The sequence below is a fragment of the Chlamydotis macqueenii genome, chromosome 21 (assembly GCF_036417535.1).
Source record: "Chlamydotis macqueenii isolate bChlMac1 chromosome 21, bChlMac1.mat, whole genome shotgun sequence".
NCBI lineage: Eukaryota > Metazoa > Chordata > Aves > Otidiformes > Otididae > Chlamydotis > Chlamydotis macqueenii.
This window is the reverse complement of record NC_141576.1, coordinates 5,436,458-5,457,065: the sequence shown is the minus strand read 5'-3', so window position 1 is coordinate 5,457,065 and position 20,608 is coordinate 5,436,458. Positions and strand designations below refer to the sequence as shown.

Below are 20,608 nucleotides of genomic sequence, written 5' to 3'. Positions count from 1 at the left end.
CAGGAACAGAACGTAACCAAGGCTATGACATTTGTTTAAAAGAAGCCCGTATAGGGCACAAAATCCAGATAAAGGCAGAGCCACTGCTCTAGTAACCATAGTGCTGTCATAATTTGTTACCACAACTGACAACCTCCCTAGAAAGAAGACTATGCGTTCAGAGAAAACAAGCAGTAGATACACTAAATGGATAAGGCTGCAAGCACACCCAACCTGTGATCTGCAAATGCTTGCTGTTACTGCTGCAGAGAAACAAGTCTCATGGTGATGGTTCCTGATTACTTGTATTACAATACTCCTTAGACACCCCAAAAGGCATTCAGTGTGCAGGTATCGTGCCAGATACTGTGCAGAAACAGAGGAGAAGGGAGTCACACCCAAAGCCTTCAACTGTCTATGTGAAGGAAAGACAGGCTGAAAGAAAAAAAAACTGCACACATCAATAAAGTAACTTACCCAGAGTACACAGTAAGTCTATGAAATTTCCTTTCTATTAAATTAGGAACTACAACAACAACAAAAAAAACCATTCTAGAAAGGTGAACAGATATTAATTTCTTGTACATGTTCATTTCCAAAAGTAGAGCAGTTTGGGACACGGCACTTCAAAACCTAGAAACTAAACTTCATTACCAAAACTTACCACAAATTTTAAAAACAGCAGTGTCAGAAAATGTTTGTGCTTGAGATCCATTTACTTTGTGTGAAAGAAAAATATTTTGTTAAGCAGCTTGTTGAGCAACAGTAACAAAATGATTTGCCTTTGGCAGCTCTTTGATGTGTGATAATATCTTTAGGAGCCTCTAAGGAGAAGGTCAGAGGCTGTCTTAAATTCAGGTAAGGTAAAACACTGGCAATAGAGGAGGTTTGGTTTTGATCTACCTTCAGAACTCCAATTTTAAACTGTATTTCAAACAACCGAACCAGCACATGACACAAATTCCAGCACAGAGGTAGAAGGAGCTGGCTTGGAGGATCCGCAGTCAACCGGACATTTGTAACTCCGACATCGTCTCTGTTGTTGCAGCAAATAACCAGGCCTTGCAGTGGTATGGGCCTCAATACGGTCCGTATTCGATTTGACCTAGCAGACTGGCCCTAATGTGGAATAACTCCAGATTAGGAGTCACTGTGGATCTGTTATTAATGGATTAGGCTGTTAATCTGTTATTACTGGATTAGGCTGGCCTGCAGTTCTAGAATCAGACTCTCTTTTTCCTCAATTCTGCATTCAAAAGAAATGACTTGTGTAAAAGAACAGCAATTTCAAGCCATTATAAGGAATTCTTTAACCAGATTTGTCAGAATACCTGAAGGATGACTTTGTTTTATATATAAGATTTATATTTATAAGAATGACAAAATCTGTCCTGATGCACCATTTCCAGTTCTTTATATTACTCTGGAATTATTGATTGCCCTAAACACACTAACAAGAGCATCTGGATATTTTCTTCACTAGACAGTACCCATCAGAGAGTAGCCTCTGCAGACTGCAATATAAAGAGCCACTTGTCTCAATGTTCTTTCTTTTCTCTTTTACTTTAAAAACTTTAAACTTTAGAAAGGAACAAACCAAACCCATTAGTCCAGACTTACCATGCAAAAAAATCACATAAAGTGTACAGTAAACGAACTTTTAGTGTTTGAAGAACACACAGAATGGAACATTGAACAGGTGGTACGACAGCGCATACTGTGCGCTCTACGTCAGAAGTTGATACAAGTATCACAGAGAACTGTGTTCTAAGAAAATGTAAAAATACATGGAAGTATGTATGGAAAATATATGGAAATGCAAAGAAACCAACACTGAGTGAGGAGCCATGAACACAGGCGTCTAAGTCCTCTTTCTGACAGATATTTTCTCACAGTCTTATAGAGCATTTTGCTCCTCTAACTCAGTTTCTGTAAAGTGGAATCAATGTGAGACACCTAGGAGTCAGGTATCGTTGCACTGAGAAGATAAGCTCAATTAAGAAAAATACATCTAAATACTATTTATTTGATTATTATGGCACAAATGTTTCAGGTAAATCTGGTTTGCACTTTGCCCAGAAAGACAGAGACGCTAATGCACTATTATAAAAAGACATGTCAGCAGGTATTCATTACAGATTATAAATCACTCTCGTTCTTCTTTCTTTTGTTTTAGAGAAATTTTTTTACATGTCATTAAAATACTGTTTGCTGAGTGCTACTACAAAGCTAGCCACCTGTAAAATTAAAGGCTGATGCTGCCAATAGTGTCGAAATACCTTCTGTTTAAAAGGCAAACCTACTTTGTAATTTTTAACACAACTGTATAAATATTTCTCCACCCACCCTTCACAATTTTGTTGGTTACATCGCGTCCATTTAGACAACAGCCATCTATGTCATCACACAGGATGTTAATCTTGGGTGGAGAAGAAAGAAACAATAGCAAATGAACTTTTAAGAAACCAAGATTACACATCCAAGCAGGCTCCTTCATGATAAAAGAAGAGCGAAGAGAAAAAAACATTAAGGACAAGTCAACAAAACAGCAGAAGTTTCAAAAGATCATTTTTCATCTTTTGGTTTGTTTATTGGTGCTTTTTTTTTTCTCCCCATGTGCCTTCAACGGCTCTTCAGAGTTCTGGAGAAAATTAAGGGAGCCTGGATTAAACGCCCAAAGGACGACTAACGCTAACAATACTAAAAATAACGAGGTTAAGTGGTGGAAAAACTATGGTGACCACACACGGAGAACTGGAGTGGTAAGGTAGAAAAGGAGTTTCATCATTGCTCCCTCAGGACACACACAGAACACACTAACTGCTTCTAGTTCTCTAGGGTTCCGATTACCATGCCAAACACACCTCCAGAGTTTCCTTATTAGTATAATAAAAAGCCTCCACACATTCGGGTTCTATTCCCAGCCTTGCTATTGACCTTGTGTAGGTCATTTAACCTCCATCTGCCTCAGTTTCTACATCTGTAGAACAGGAATAATATTACACAATATCCTTTGTAAAACCTTTTAGACTGACACAATTATCATGTACCAAGACTAACTGACAGTTTTGAGAATCTATATATACATTACATGCATTTGAGCTAGGGAAAGCATTTACAACAAATTCAAGTAACAAGTTTATCCTTTTTCTTTTTTTGTGTGTTTGTAGTGATCTTTAGAAATATTCCAGATTTCTAACTCCCGCCAAATACACAAGGACTCAAATTCATGCTTTGCTTTGACTGTGTTAAAATACACAGCATGTCTCTGGTCTCCTTCCAGTCAAGTGTTGCCCTGTTGGATGTTCAAAATGGAAATACTGAAATATCTATTTTTTTTAACAGTGTGTGTTGTCTTCCAGAGCCTCACAAAAGTTCCAGCCCAGGAGTTAAAACCAGAGTGGCTACACAGCATTCACACAGAAACTGGAGTGAAGATTAAGAAACATTTACGGGCGTGTTCCTGCAACATAACGCAAGTCAGATCAGTAGGTGAGGTAGCTGAAGCAGCTGAAAAACTTGCTACTAGCATCAACTCATACTGTGTGAGGACAGCTCTTGGAATTCCAGGACTAGGAAATATCCCCTAAGCAAAGGAATCACCTCCCAAACAAAAAGGCAGTGAATAAAAATGGGAGGATATTCTCTTCTGGGCTCTACGTAAGAAAGTATCTCCCTTCTGAGGTGCCAAAAGCCTACACCATTATACCGGGGTGCCCAAAGAGCTTTTCACAACGTCGAGGTCAATGACGACAGGCCAAGGACGCACTTTGCAGATCCCTCTCTCCACACAGTCCTGAAGCACAGGAATCATGCCAGGTGGAACGCTGCTGGAGGGGAAGCGACTGTTCGAGGTGCTGTTGAAGGGGCAGACCTCGGAGGAGCAGCTTCTCCTTGCTCCCCCAGGTATGACACAGCCCCACATTGCTGAGCACCAAGTCCAACGGCCAGATAGACCAACCTGGCCTTTACCGTCACCGCAGTAGAGGAAACTTGCCAAAAGGACTCCGATTCTTTTTTCCCTCAGTTCCTCCCTGCTTTTCTTTTACTGCTACTCTTGTCTGTCTCAGGTGGCCTAGCGTTAAAAAAGCTCTCCATTTATGATGCAATATCTGGGACCAGGCGAGGCCCTGACTCTGCGGATAACCTAACAAACGGGCAGGAGCAGCCTGTGTTCTTATTGACAGTGCACGTGCTGGTAAATGCCACCCTCCGGGGTATTCTCAGTAAACACACCGCCAGCCCTGGCTTCTAAGATACACACGCACGCAGGCACTTGCTTTACTCGGCACTGAACTCACACCTCACAAACAAATTATTTAACTGCTCTATCCCCCAAGGAAGACAGTGATCATTTCAAATGCAGCTCCCTGCTCGTCTCTCACATACACGCCACGGCCTGATAGGTTAAATGCTGCCATTTAATTACAGTAATGGAAGCTGCTATTTTTTGGTTCCCTTGAATCCTCTCTCGCTCTCTTTTTTAAACACAGAGTCATCTTTTAAACATGTGTTTTATATTTCTGAGTTTAACAGCTGCATTTTCCTGGTTACTTGAAGAGCAGGAGCAATGATATTCTGATCTTCTTCTCTGTACCACTGAGCAAGTAGCCTTTTAAATGCTACATTAAAAGGAAGACAGGTTGGGGGAGATGCTGTAAGAAGGCATAGATGCTAAGACTGCAGAGGCCAACCCGCATCTTCATGTACTTCCATGGTTTCTGTGGATTTTATTGAATAAAACTAGCTTAACCTTGCCCACTCCTCCTGGAGAGGATAAACACAAAAATCCTTTGAGTAATTTTACTGAAAATGCCATAAACATCAGTACACCACACTGACAGTATGGTTATATTTATATATATGACTGGGAGTCAGTATCCTCTCAGATCTTAACACATGGGACTCAGTTTCCCCATCTAAAATAGGGACAGGATTTCCTCTGTTTCCTACTGAAATCTGGAGTTTGCAAACTGTCTGGAGAATGGAAAGGTCTAATAAGAAGAGAAAATGTAATCACATTAAATTAATCTTATAATCTTGCATTTCCACAAAAGGTGTCACAAGCTTAGTCAGTTAATATTCGTAGAGTACTTTGAATATGCAAAGTGGTATAGAAATATAGGATATATGCATGTTAAATTCTTAAGCGTGCTGCAAAACATTTTTTTTTCCTCGAGTGAACTCAGGAAGGGGGCTGTAGGTGGCCAAAGACTAGAGGGTTTTATGGTTAGTTATTATTGAAGGAAGACACGTAACACAGTATTACATGAGTAGCACAATAACTATTTGTGGATTTTGCATTTCATATTGCGTGGCAATTAGAAAAACTCGAGAGGCAAAGCTTAAGTACTTCCAAGTCTAAATAATTTCTTACCTATGCTACGGTCACAAAAGTCCTAGAAAAATACCTATATTACACCTGTCCTCAGCTTTATTTGTCCTCTAAATGTGAAAAGCTTATTTATTTGTTGTGTGGCAGTTGGCTCACAATCAGCCAGCCATCCATGCAGGGATATTGCCCATCTTCATTCTCTGGTACGGATACCCACTGGTGTCTCTTAAGGATGGAATCTTAAAAGGTGAGGCAAGGCAGAGACAAAGACAAATTTAATTTTATCACCATAAAAAGGGACATTTCCACATGGGCAGCAAGGACATGAATATCATGTGTATGCGAGGGCGGGGGGGATTATAAACGCATTTTTGGCGAAATTCAATAAAGCTGATTCCACTGCATAAGGTCAGCAATTTACTTTTAAAAAATGATATGATTGCAACTTTTAATATAACCCATGTATTTGCTGCAAGATGCTCTAGAAGATTGTGTAATGTAACCACCCGACCTCTCCACAGGAGCAGAGATCACCCCATTTACCCTTTATTGTCTTGCTAAAAGCAATGCACATTTGCACGGTATGACAAAGTCAACAGCTTTCACTTCAGAGCGCCTCAGATTTCATTGAGAATGAATTCTCCGCTCTCTTCCTAGGGAGTGGAGTCTCGCCTGGACTAGGTTCCAACAAAAAGAATAGGAAAGAATGAACCAAAGACTAAATTCCTCTTTTAGCTAAGGAAAGGGGAATTTAGCTAGATTGTGCTCCAGATTAAAATGAAGAGGGAACAGCATGTAGCAGAAAAGCAAACAGTAGGATTTCACATTTGCAGGCACCCAAGACATAGTTTTAAACAGAGTAGAACTGTTGTCTAAGAGAACCTAGAGAATTATCTCATATAGGAACTTACTTTATCTTTCCTAGCAGGAAAGTATCATTAGGACCAAGATGGATTTCAGCAAAAGAGCAACACAGATTATCCTAATTACACTCCCTGCTTTAGCCCAGAGAGAAGGCTGTCTCTTTAGACTTAGAATACCAGGTTCATTCACAGAGCAGATGAGGAACTGAATTCCTCTACTTGCTCCAGGAAGACCGTGGGGAAATCCTGGGCTGGATGACCATGAAGAGCAAATTCCTTCTACCACAAAAATATTTTTATACAAACGTACATAGATTTCTTCAACTGTCTCAAGGTGAAGCTTGCTTCAAAGGTCAAAGCTGCAGGGCTGGATTAGGATTGCACGCAATCTGCCTGAGCCTTGACATTCTGACATTCTAAAGTTTGCAGCTCTCCCCTCCCATACACAGCTGACGGAATTAAATTCTCAACCTCTCTGCAAGTGTGGCTTTTACTGCAGCAAACAACTTCAAAAATCACAGGCTGCAGCACCAAAAACTCTGGAACAAGCACATCAAGTTTATAAACATAGCTAACATAACAAGCACATCAAGTTTATAAACATAGCTGACATAAATCTTACCAAGTCAATAACGCAGAAGTGGTAATTAACCCCATTTTACAGATGGGCAAGCTGAGAACAAACAACTTGCCCAAAGCCAAGCAGCTAGTCGTATCTTAGCTCTCCAATGCCTGCTTTGAGATCGTAACTGCAGAAGTGACTTTCTTTTGGCACTCTACATTCACTTTCACTTGAAAATAGGATAAATAAATTATCAAATTTACAAGTCAGACTTAGAGTCTACGTCTTTTCTGCCCATCGCTAAGGCTAACAATTTCAGGATTCAGAATATAACTGATTATTTTAGCACCGTCTTCTAGAATAGACTTCAACTCACTCTGCTGTAATCATATTGTTTTTTCAACGCTACCAGGAATGGAAATATTATTTTGACAGTAAACAAGGCAGATATGACTCAAAACATACTCAGTGAGCAACAGGAGTTAATTTCGCAAAGCCATTTTTAACGGCTCTTTTACATTACATAGTTACTGTCAGATAGCCAAGTGGAAAGACATCATTAAACCCATGACATTCCAATTATTTGTTAAAATTAAACTTACAACCAATATTTTGTAGCATGCACAACTTCCTGGGCACCAAACCGGTCTGTTCCAATTTATCAATAATTTTCAAGCTACCGAAACGTGGCAAAGGTGATTCTGGACTCTTCACTAAAATCGTGAGGAATTTCTGTGGCCCAATAGAAACAGGAGATGCAGCAGACTGTTTACCCAATATAACCTAAATTAATCACCTTTCTTGTTCTGTGGAGTACAGATCTAAACAGATGAAGATCACTGTAGGCTGAGCCTGAAGTGTGAGAGGAAGGATATTACCACTAATGTGACTTGTATCCTCTGTTATAGAACACATATACAGGCATTTAGAGGATGTAAAATTAGAGAGTCGCTCCCTCAATGTCTTCTTCACAACATCATTAAAAATCAGAGGAGTGCCTCTTGTGAGGCACCTTCTCAACACTACACACAGAAACCAAAGAAAGTCATGGTGATATTAATGTTTTTAATATTAAATAGCAGAGCTTGCATCAAAGCCTTTTTTAGTAAGCCTTAAGTTTTCTATTACTTTTTTTCTTCTCCTCCCTTTAAAACAGGCCCAAGGAGGACTTCTTCCCTCGTGTTCAGCAACGTACTGAGTTCAGAGCCAGTAGTCTAGAGTATTCCAGTCAAATGTGCAAGTACAAATCCGTGCAAGATGACAAGCTTGTTGGAGCTATCCAGTGACAACGATGATGTATTTTCCTGGTAACAAAAAAGGACTTCTATGAAAGAACTCCTTAGTTCCAAGTAGAGTTCGTTCACAAACTTCTAGGACATAATTTTTTCATACAGAAAGTGTTTCTTAAAAAAAACCCAAAATGTTCTGGAGAAAAGTAATGATTTCATAACAGTTCAAAAACCAGTTTTCCAAATATTTTCGCTGTAGTATTATGGTACATATTGTATTATTCTATCAATCTCTTCTATTATCAGTCACAATATTAAAGACTCCAGTCTAATCAATAGAGTGATCTGACAGATATATATATTTCTTTTTTCAAAAAACAAGTCTGCAATTTTAAATGCTAATCCCTATGTAATATAAAAACAAATTTCCAAATATCAGAATTTCCAATGGGATAGAAATGTATTGTTCAACCTAGTTTCTAGATACCATTGAGCTATAAAAAACAATTGTTATAAAACAACGAAATCTACACTGAGTACAATGTTCTTCTAAAACAACAAACTCACTTGGAAGTAACTATGGTTCCTATCAAACACACGCACACTTTTCTTAAACATCTAGCTATTATAAACATTAAAAGGTAGCAAAGGGAAAGGATTATCTTCCTTTGTGCACTGGCTAGTTATGCCTAAACTAATGTCAGGTGGTTTTCTGCTGTCTCTTGAATCACTAGTGACTGGGACCAGAGTCAAAGATGCACTATAAAGTGATTTCTCCATGTGGATAGGGACTAAATAGATTACTTTTTCCAAACTTCCTTCCAAATCTTGAGGAATGATAGTGAAGGCTTTCTATCACCTACAAGGATTTTCTTCCAAAACCCCTGACAACTCCAAAGAATAGCCATATCTGATTCCCCAGGATGCCCTAAGGTTGATCAGTTTATCACATTTTGTTAGCATTACTGTTTCAGGCCTCCTCTTGCCAAGGAAGCCAAGAAAATCCATAAAGTTCACGAGAAGTTCAGAAAACACGCACAGCGGTAAAGTTGATGGGGGAAAAGAGTCAACATGAGGAATAGGCTGTTGCTGAACAGCAACAGCTATGCAGACAGGAGACGGGCAGGACAGGGAGATGACATCTTCACAGCAGATGGATTGAGATTCTCAGTCATTTTCAGGAAGAAAAAAAGAAGGCAATTTATACAAAATACAGAACTGTGGAACTAATTTCTGGATCATGAGCACACCTATTCTTCTGGATTATGAGACTCCAGCAGTGGAAATCTTCCCTGTACGCTGGACACTATCAGCACTGGACAAACATAGCAGAGTGCCAAAACCAGATGTGACTACCAACAACGCTGATTCAGACAGGAACTGTTGTGAGGAAAGCATTCACTCTCTCACTTTTCATTCTTCAGATCCCTAATAAGTTCCTTGGGAGACAAACAGATTTCCCCATTATGGCTGTATTGTCCCAAAGCTTGGATGGGAGGCACCTAAGGAACAATCTGGTTGCATGAACATGTGTAGGACATATTTTTCTTCAACCCAAGCAAAATATTATAAGGCATATTAGCTATCTTTCAAAGTCATAAACAGAGGCCTAAGCATCTTTATTAATTAAATATCCCATAGAGCTTTTCAAGAATCTTAGTAAATTTTTTACTCAGTAATTACAGTCTCTATCCCTAAAGCTCCCTTTGTAAGATCAGTTAGATAGAGTAGTCTTCATTTTCTCTCCTAAAAACCACGTAGTGATGTTAAGCAGCTGCTGTCCTCCTCAGAGGAGGATGCTTTTTAGTGGAAAGCACAGTGAGATCTGGATAACCCTATACACGCCATCAAACATGCTTCATGCAAAGAGTTGCAAAGTTTCAATGGTTAATGGGTACAATGGGCTCTAAGATCCTCAACTGAAAAGCACCGCATTATGAAAATGCAGAATGCACTGACTTCCGTTTAACCTGTTCAGTCACTTAGGTAAGCCTACACAAGCTGTTAGACTTACTTCATGCTACTTGAACACCTGATCCTAACTCCTTTAATAATCAGAAAGCACACCCCACCTGGTTCTACCTATGCTAGTGAACTTTCTCTCATTGTTTCTTGAATAATTTGTTCTAGATGCTTAATACGCAAAGTATATTCTTGCAATAAATTTTTGTTATCATTATCTGAATTCCAAGTCTCACTTGTAGCTTTGCGAGTGCAAGTAAAGAGGTCTGTGCAGGCACTGGCACAAAACACTTATTAGACAGCTAGAGAACAAGTTACCCAGTCTGCAAGTACAGAACAGGACACACAGCGCTCACTCACACAATCAGTTGTGCAGTGAAGTTAAGTCTTCACACCTTCACCGTCTCTTAAATCCATATCCTGTCAGCAAGTCTGAAGGACAAGTCATCTAGCATTCTTTGAATAGTCTACCCTCACAGCCTAATCACACATTCGTGTATCAAACATGGTTACTTCTAGAAAAGCTCCAGGTTTGGAGGGCCGTAGCAGTTTGGCCCAAATGGGTATTTTGATAAGCACTGGTTACTAACTGTATTTTTTGTATGAGCTGTCACTGGACTCTGTTGGCTTGCATTGTATTTTCTTCTCAAGGAAAAGCTTTGTAAAAACTGTCTGAGCTTCACTGAGACATGTTAAAGAATTAATTACAAAGTAAAGCTGAAGGAGAAAATTAATTTTGGAAACACAAGAGGTTACTTTTCTTTTCCTCCCTTTTTGGAAGTGAGGGAGGAAAGGCAGTTATTTTCATGTTCATGCTGGGGGCAGGAGTTGGGAGCTGTCCAGTCGATAACCTGGCCATCAGAACAAGGTTTGTAATTAAAAGGTCAGTGACCTGGAAAGCTAGGGCCTCACTCTCAGGGCTTCTCAGTAATGACGGTGCTATTAAATTAAGACTGTTATGAAATCAATGCTAAAAAAGCTTTCATGGTAACGAGATTCCATTCAAGGACATGCAAACTGCCTCATGAAATGGACTTAAATTATAAAAAAAGAAAAGTAATAAAACGGGGTTAAATTGAAATCTGCTGAAGAATTTACTTTACTTTAAAGCCCTCCAGCAGTGGGCTGTGCCCCCTTCTCTCAGGTCCTCAAGGTGATCCACTTGGGTTTCTTTGGCAAAGAAGGAAAGACAGGGGTTCAACTTCTAAGAACGCAAACAATAGAAAGAGGAAGAAAATTAAGTCAGTTTTCTACTGGAGATCCTGGAGCTGACAGCATTTGTTTTCAGGGAATCAAGTGTCTTTAGGCTCTGATTGGGAATAAGCACATACCATTAAACAATTTATTAATCTCTTCAGAAATCACATTAGCCTGGCATCTTGACACTGGCAAAATTTTCTGAAACTCTGATGTACTCAAAAAAACTGTGCAAGACCTACAGGAAAACCTTGTGTAGTAACTCACTTCCTACCAGCCAAAGTGATGAAACAGATTAGTAGATACAACATGTAGAAGAGCAACACTTCCAACAACCTCCAACTTATTTCGCCAAGCAAGAGTGTGACTGCTTTTTGGCAGCATTTAGCCCACTGTGTTACAAATATATATACACAAAAGACTAATCCAGGTAGCATATCTTCTGAAGAACGTCCAACTTTCTGGGTGGACATTTTCCCAATACAGCTCAACAACTATACATTTACTTGTCCTAACGCACCTCTGTGCTCCTATCACTATGATTTCTTAGCTTCTCAAATGCTTTTATCTGTTCCCACAATCCCACTCTGGGAAGGCAGTACTGTACTCATTTTACAGATGAAGAGAACAAGTTCTTCATCCAGGATTACACAGTAAATTTGTAATCTAGCTTTTTTTCCCTTCCCTGTCCCAAAAGACTAGCACCCTGGAAAACAGACACATGTATAGGGCACTTCCACCCCCTTTCTCTATCTTGCCAGAAGTTACAGATTCAGAGTACACAAAATTAACAAGCCACATGAGTTACCGGATGGGTAACTGAGCAGTACAGGACATCTGAGGCACAACAGTTAGATGACAGACACATTTCCACAAGGGTTTAAACCCCACATGCTGTCTAATTACTCCCAAGGCGCCATTGATTCTGTGGCATGTCATCAGCAGAATCAGCAAGTTGGACAAAAAACAAACAGCATCTTTTTTTCTTTTCTTTTTTTTTCAGATACTCTGAGGGGAAACAGCTGTTTTTCCCTTCATCTGAAGAAGTTCATGATAAAAAGGAGGAAATGTCATAAATTACATAAAATGCCAGTGTAAGCTTCAAAGAAAATGATAAATGATTCTAATAACTTCATGTTTCTCATTAATGTCTCTGTATTTGGGAGTTTAAAAGTGCTTATGACAATAGAGAAATCTCATTCAACTTTTGAAAGAACTTTTACAAATCCAGGACACCCTCACTCTCCCAACTGTCATCAACACTATCATCCCATGTTCCAGAGAGAGCAGTTCAGGAAAGCCCTGACCTGCAAGTAACCAGGAAAGCCTACTTTCAGCCCCTGCAACTACTGTTGCACAAGAAACCAAACCCACTCCAACTGATCATCCTGAAGAAACTTTAATTTCTTACTGCACTGAAATGTATTAAACAAAACCCAGTTCTTGTATTAGATAATTAATATTATCCAATCTAAAGGAAATAAAATTTGATTGGCCTTTTTTTAACAAAGAAGACAAAATTATAATTCAGCGGGGAACCATCTCTGCCAGTCTCAGAAGTGAAATTTCTTAGGCAAAGTTGGGATTGCGAGACCTGAAAGCTCACCCACAGCTAATGCTCCAGTCCTGTCCCTCTAGCCTACATGAGCTGTAGCTGGGGTAGCAGCTCCTGCAGGAGAAGGGCACTTGGTCTTTTCCCTCCGCGTTCACAGACACAAGATGATCCAGCACCATCCTCTCCACTGCAGGAGTTTTTAATCAGATTTAGAGCAGTCACAGACCACTCCTGTACGGTTCCACAAAAGTGACTACAAAAGACAAGTTCGTATATGGTGTACAACTATCTTTAGATATGAAAATTCCCCTCCACTGCAATTCTTCTGGATCCATAAAAAGATCTTCTACTGCAATTTCTGCTTGAAGAAACTTGGATTGGAGTAACTGAGAAAAATGCAAGGGTACCTCTGCATTATTTCCTACAAAGACAATTTTAAAAGACACTCTTGTAACTGAAATGGCTTCTCTACAGAAAATGCTTTTTTGATTGGCAGTGAGGACTTCTCTACCAGACAGCCCAGCTGTCTGTAAAATGGGGATAAACATGACCATTGCGATGACAATGACTGTACACCAGAGAATAGGGAGAACAGCCTACCAAACCATGTAACCCCTTATTTCCTCAGGGCTAGACTAGCCACGACATCTACATTTCAAGAATAATTGCCTCCATCTGCTAGAGCACATAGGTACCATGACAGTATGGAGCTCCTGCTCCGGAGCACTGAACAGAGGTCATGTTGTAAGCTCAGTGGTCAGACTCCATCTGGACGTATTTCCAGTGAATGCTGGGTACAGGCACTACTGGACTCTCCTCCTTCCTATCTCCTACTGTTAAGTTTCAAAAAAAACCAATTAGCATAAAAGGAGGGAGGGCTAATTAACAAACATGAACAAACAAACAGCTCTACCAAACCATTTCTGCTCTTTAGTAATTATTAGCCAAGTAATTCGTAAGAAGTATTAGTCAGGCCACAGTTTCTCTGTGCCTCCATCTCCCCACCCTTCCTCTTCTCCCAGTCAGGGATTTATTAAAATTAAACAGATTAGATGGAGCTCCTGATACTAAAAACTGTTCAGCGAAGCCTGCGGTGGGGAAGTGCAGAGCAAACACCAGAGACATTTGTCTCTAAATTGCTCTAAATACCTTCTGCAAATGAAATTCTAACCCAGCTGTGTTGAGAGAGAAAATGAGGAATAACTGGTCATTGTCAGCACAGAAGATCAGGCAGTTATAATATTGCACGATATACTGGGGGCTAAGGATCTCTCAGCAACAATAGATTTTGTATCAGGTTACCCCGGGTAATCAGCACAGCTTTTAGGCTCAGCTTTCCCTTGCTTCATTGCTTCGATGATAGAGTTGAAATCCCCAAGCTTTTATGATTAATTACTCCCCGTAGGTCCACATATTTCAAGGAAAAACTCATGGAGCACAGCGGCCAACAAGCTCCAAATTTTAATGCCATCCTGATGGCCGGGCAGGGCAAGCAACACACCTATGTGACTGGAATGTTCTCTAACTGGCACTAGGACAAGCAATGGGAGGATCACACTCAAAATGATGTACCTATGAACTACTTGTCATGACCTCACTGCTAAAAGACAAGACTGCCATTCCCTTCTAGGTTCTTTGTTATTCAAGATGAGCAAAGTGGTGCATATACTTGAACCTTCCATCTCATGACATCAGGTCTTAGGAGTTTCAATAAACAGTTCATAACCCGAAACAGAATAACATATATTTCATAGGCTTCCCTAATTTTCAAAACTCAAGATCTTTAGCTGCAGAATTTGATGTACGCTGAAGTATTTATGACCTCAATGTAAGTGAGTCACTACCCTCTGAAGTTCAGAGTTTGTATTTTCAGTATCATTCCAACTGCTTCAAGTGCTCCACAGTGCATGTAATTAACTCCAAGGTAAGACTGTCCTTATTATTTACATCTTGCAGTAAGGATCTAAGCAATATGGTACCACGAGGGTAGCATAATATGGAGTCAACTTCACCCGAAATGCACTGTAAGTTGTGGACTAAAAACTTTAGAAAGAAAAAAAAAGAACAAAAGATAGTTCTGCTATGAGTCAGAAAGTAAAATAAATTCTCAGTAGGCAATGGCCAAAGTATGTTCCGTCTGTCTAAGACGATATAGGATTTGTCAGGATCTGTTCTATCCCTGCTACAGGAAAGGGCTACACTCAGTCAGTAGTTTACCATTTCAGCCTCAAAGTCAGGTTGACCCCAAGCCTGACCTTAACCTGACCTTGTTTACTGTCACCAAGTCCTTTGCCCTTCATTCCTGTCTCTGGCTCTCTTTGGAAATATTCGACCCTTTCACCAGAAGCTGGTCATTCTAAAGCCAGTGTCATGAGGTTAGAACTGACCAACTAGTCCACAACTCTAAACTGTCCTCATCGCAGAATAGATCTGATAATAGCTAACCCAAAACCCTCCAGCGTGTCTTCTGTATTCTACAATTCCACATCTGGTGCCAATATTGCTCTAGTCAGTTTGGAAGAAAAGAGACTGGTACTTCTTACAAACCTAAAATCTTTTTTTGAGACAGACTACTTGCTTTGTCCTTAACATCTTATTTTCCACAGGAATACATTTTGGCTTTACACTAACTCAAGCTTCCTCATTATCACTGAGACCACAAACCATACCTTTCTTCTTCAGAAATGCTCTTCTGGTGGCAAGAGGACTTTGGCGGACTCGTGGATTCTGTAAAAACTTCACTGCTGTCACAATCTGATGAGGGTAGGAGGATTGGAGAAACAGAAGAGAGAAAAGATCCAAGTTAGGAATGGTCAAATTCCTATTTTACATTATATATTCTGTACTGCAAAGTAAGGCATCGCATCCAACACATGGAGACAGTCTGGAGCTGACAGCGATCCAACTTTCAGGAACGGTTCAACAAGCATCAGAGTTTGTGGCTCAACTCTAATCAGATGGCACAATTATGATATTTCAACCTAGAAGTTTCTTGTTGAATTGCTCTTGGAGCAGCTCAACAACTACAAAAAACTCCATTAAGATTCTTAGGGGTTTCTGTCATTTATATTGCAATCTTCTTACCTAACTTGCCTCCTATAGATCAGGGCAATCTTCAGACAATGCATGTGATCTGTAACAGCAGGCTTACTAGTGAAAATGCTCCCTTTCTATCTGACTTAAAACTCCCTGCAAATTCTGAGAGTTTAAGGCCTCTTCTGCCATCATTCTAATTTACTGAAAGCAATAAATAAACATCAGCTTGTCATGACTGGAAAAGAAGCAACTTCACATGTTTTGGATCATATTAAAAAAAGTATTTTTTATACTTTTTTTCCACTTTTCATGACATAAATGGGTAGGTGAGTAGTTAAATTTATGTTCCACACAGGTAGAAATTGTAGATTACTTTTGTCTAAAGACTGACTTCTGCATCCTTCTTTAAGGTGACACAAAACATAAAACAAACCACTTAAACAAAGGGCAAAGTATGGGGTAATACTCAATGGCATCAACAACAATGGCACTAGTTTTTTTTACACTTCCATTTAGTGCAAATGAAAGGGATTTGATTTTTTGCTTCATACGGTAGCTCAACTTCCCACACACTCTGCTGTACTGTTACACACAGTGTTACATGTCTTGCTGCACTGGTAAAAACCAGCTGATTCGCTTTACTTTTATACAAAGACATCTGTTCCGATGGTGGTATCAGGGGGAATAATGTGCCTGAAGTTAACAGCACTAGGAGATGGACACATCCATGGGAACTAGTAGAAAAGACTACCTCCTTCCTCTAGAGCTAAAAAAACCACACGGATACGCATGGAAGAGGTCTTTCTCCCCGAACAGTGGCATAAACCTTCTCCTAAGGTGGTGGTATATGCTAGACCTACGATAGGTAGGTCTTGAGGAGTTTATCTTAAAATACAGTATCTGGAATTCAGTTCCAGAAAGGTTTTCAAAACTTTTCACAGCAGAAAAATAAGGAACAAAAATAACATCACTACTGAAATCACTAAGTTTCACTTTGTGTTTGAATCAAACCCTTCGAATATGCATTTCTGGTCAGAGAGCAAAGTTCTGATGGGTTTAATGGCACTTTCAATGTACTCCTCAGTGCATTCCATCAATGTTTTTTTTCTTTTAAATTGCATCTCTTATTTCTTTAAATACATTAATCAGGCTAGTGTAGGCAAAACGGATCCATTGGACAATGCAATAAACATGAATTATCATCTATCCAACACGCATAATGGCTTAAAAATACATAATAGCAGGTGTAGTTTAAATGATTAGTTATTACACCTGTGGTGGGTCTGATTCAATTGGGGAAAATCATCTTTAATAGGTTAAAAGGTTTAGATCACCAGGCTTCCCTTAAAGTGGCTGTAGAGAGGGTATGATGGAGTACGCTGTCATTACTAATTCATTTAAGAAAAACATGGGGGATACAGCAAAGAACAGCATAAACGAGTGAATCCAATTTAAACATCAGGTAAAGCAGAAAACACCTTTTAAAAAAGCATGATAAATGAATTTGGAAGAGAGATGAAATTGACATATTTATTTTAACGGGAATTTGACGAAGTCCCACCACACTTCAAAGTTGGGAGGATAAAATGAATGGGATATTTTTAATTCTTTTCTTATTTTCCTTCATTTTTTCCTTTACGTTTACATTCAGTAATTTTGAACCGTAAAATACCCCACATAAAGTACACTTCGGTTTCATTTATGTGCACTTGATCTGTCTCTAGCTGAAATGCAGGTGACAGGCAAATCACAGATTTAAGCTGTGCTGATATTGCCACGCCAGATGCAGAAATATAAAGCACCCAAACTAATAACCTTAAGATAATGTGCTGAATAAGAAAGATGCCCAAATGAGCAGACCAACAGATACGTGAACATATCAAAACCACTTTCCTTCTAACAATAATTACTTGTTTGTTTCTTCAGAAACTCCTGAACACGCCCTCCCACATTTAGTGAGCGAGACGCAGACCAAACGGCCTGCGGACCTGAAATTCTGTAAGCCCTTATATTTAATTATCAGTTTTTAAGCGTTAAAAAACCTGTAAGAGATAAGTAGTATTTTTCATTGTGCTATTTCAATCACACCAATGTGAATATTTAACTGATTCTAACCCTTTATTAAAACTTATTTTTGCCTTGTAAAAATATAAATATTTCAGTAGTAAATTTCACTCCAAAATAAACTTCTGTTTTATCTCTCCCCTGTACCGCTTGCTCCATTATTCACAACATTTTTAATCTTAAAACAAAATAAAATTACAAGCAACAAGAAACTTCATAAAAAACGATCCTGGACATGTATTCCTCCTCTCAATAATCCCACGTTTCTCATATTTGTGTTTGCATTTACCTCTGAACATTCCTCCTACAGACTGAGCTGAAACGTCGTCATTTCTATAATTCATCTTGTATACATGAGAAACTTATGAAGCAATTTTGGCCATGTCAAAATGCCAATATTTTCAAGAAGCATACACAAGAACTTCCCTACCTTCTATGGATCATTTTATTTGCACAAACAAGGGCAACTGCAGTCCATAATTTAAACAACAGAAGCAGGAGGAAGACAAGAAGACTTTGCAGTCCTGTTTATAGCCAAAAAATAATGCAGCAAATAGCACTCTGACTCAGCTGGTAACACTGTTCCATACTATTTCTGTATCATTTGTAACACTTCTCCAAATTTTTCTAGTATTAGGACACTGCCAAATAATGTGCATTGTATCACCACTCTGATACTCAGATTGCCAGCACACACTGGCCAGCAAACTAGCTTTATCCAGTGCATCAGGTACGTATTTCTCTTAACGAAAGACAGAGCATTTGGCTTTTAAAAGCAAGTTAATTCCATAAACTTGCTATCCCAGCACCTCTCCTGCAGTAATACGATACACAAAGACATATTCCTGACTGGGTGGTGGTGGGTGGAATCCTGCAGCAGGTCTTGTCCTACAGTTTGATTTTCTGATTAGAAGATGAATATAACTATTCATGGATTATATCTGTGTCTGGCCAAATTACATAAATTCAGGCCAAATATTCTGCTTCAATGTCAAAGATATAAAATGGAGACGGGAACTTTATTGCAGATGTTGTGGGAGTGCAGCAGGCTGGCGAAATTCTGGGCCAAAGCACAGCACTTTGACGTTATAGCCAAGGTCCCTCATTCCTAATTTCCCTCCCTTTTCTGTTAATGGGGAAGGTAAAACAAGCCTTATTTCTTATTATGCTAAAGCTGCGGAGTTTCCTGTGAAGCATTCTAAGCAACTTTATCAGATACTAGCATTAGAAAAATAAAACATGGAATTTCAAGTACTGTGGCGAATGTCCACTTTCTACCATCTCAAAAAAACCCACAAAACCTCCAATCAATCAATTAACAAAAACGTGAAAAAAAAAATCACCTTCATCAATATAAGTGCCAGAGGATTCGGTAACGGAGTTCCACATGGAAAACAATCAAAAGCCAGCAGGAGTGCAGCCCGTAAGAGCTCTAATAGATTTCCTAATACTGGGAATCCTCTGTAGGTTATTGCTAAACAGCATTTGTTGATAGACTGAGACTTTGAGATGACCTGTGATGTAAAGGTTGGATTTGAATTATACGTTGCAAGGGACGGTATTTTGTCTTTCTGAGTGGATCTGTATCTGTTTAAATGCAACACTTCTTTTCATTAAGCAGAGGCGGCACAGGCCATGAACTATGCACAGACAGTTTACATTACATGTGCGGAAGCAATCAACACTGGCAATATACATGACGTATGTAAAAGAAGTTGGAATTAATTTTTTTCAGTGTATTAAAAAATAATAATATGGCAGTATCAACAAACACTCAACCTATTTCAGCCAGAGCAGAAGGCCACAGCTATAGGGCAAATGGAACTGATCAATATATTAGCCTACAGCAACACGCCCTCAGTGTACGGCTGTATGTTTGCAAGGCTCAGAAGATTAAATTGTCTGTGAAAGGTTTCTGCACTCCTACTCTAAAGGAGATACCCAGAATCCTGTTAACAAGCATCAGGCTAAAACCATCTTACGTTTTAACAAGGGCTGACTTAAAAGCCTGGCACTGCAATGAACAAGAAAACCCCTTCAAACAGAAATGCTGCATTTTAGTAAGAAATCAGCGCTCTGCCAGGACTAACTTGACAAATACGGTTATCGGTGGCACACGGACATAGTTGCAAAGCAGCTGTTAATCAGGGAAACACATCATAGAACGCTGATGCTAGCACTCATGAAAAAATGCAAGGGGCTAATTATGAAGCCATATATCTCACTAAAGAGGCACTGTTCCTTGAGATTCCAGGCAGAGCTCTCTCAGAGCCGGGGTCCTGGGACACTACATACACCATGTTCTCTAGCATAAGCTTCCTTCTCCGCAGACAAACCTTTTCCCAATTCTGTATTCTGGGCCCCAGAATTCCTGTGAAACTCGTATTTCACAGCAACTGCTTGTTATTTCTAAAGAAATTATCTGCAGGTCAGTCAGGAGAGAGGAAACACTTTAAAGCTCCTAAGATTTCATTGAAATTTTTATGAAACCGTACAGAACCCCAGGAATTATTCCTGTTGTGAGAGAACCTAGAAACCTACAAAGTTTGGCAGATCTCAAAGTTGTATCGAGAAAAGTTTTAAAATGCAATACAATTTAAAAAACCCTCATGTAAAACAGAACAAAGAAGAAAAATGTAATTTAAAGCAAGACTCACAGGAGTCAGAACAAGAAAAGAACAAAGGCAAGGAAGAAATAAGCTTCGAGTCATATTTGAGATTAAGAACCCTGAACTAAAAGAATACAGAATAGTAACCAAAAAACGGTAATACAGGTCAAAAAGGAAAAATCCCAGGTGTCCAGAAACTCAGACAAGTGAGAGTTCT

General features: G+C 39.3%; 1 protein-coding gene across 1 annotated transcript in view; it reads right to left on the bottom strand.

Annotated features, from left to right (window-relative positions):
• Nucleotides 1-20,608, bottom strand: part of PEX14 (peroxisomal biogenesis factor 14) — a 78,318-nt gene that overhangs the window by 26,608 nt on the left and 31,102 nt on the right. Inside the window, exon 3 of the mRNA XM_086764656.1 lies at nt 15,352-15,436. Within this exon, the coding sequence (XP_086620782.1) occupies nt 15,352-15,436 (85 nt within the window). The remainder of the gene's footprint in view (nt 1-15,351; nt 15,437-20,608) is intronic.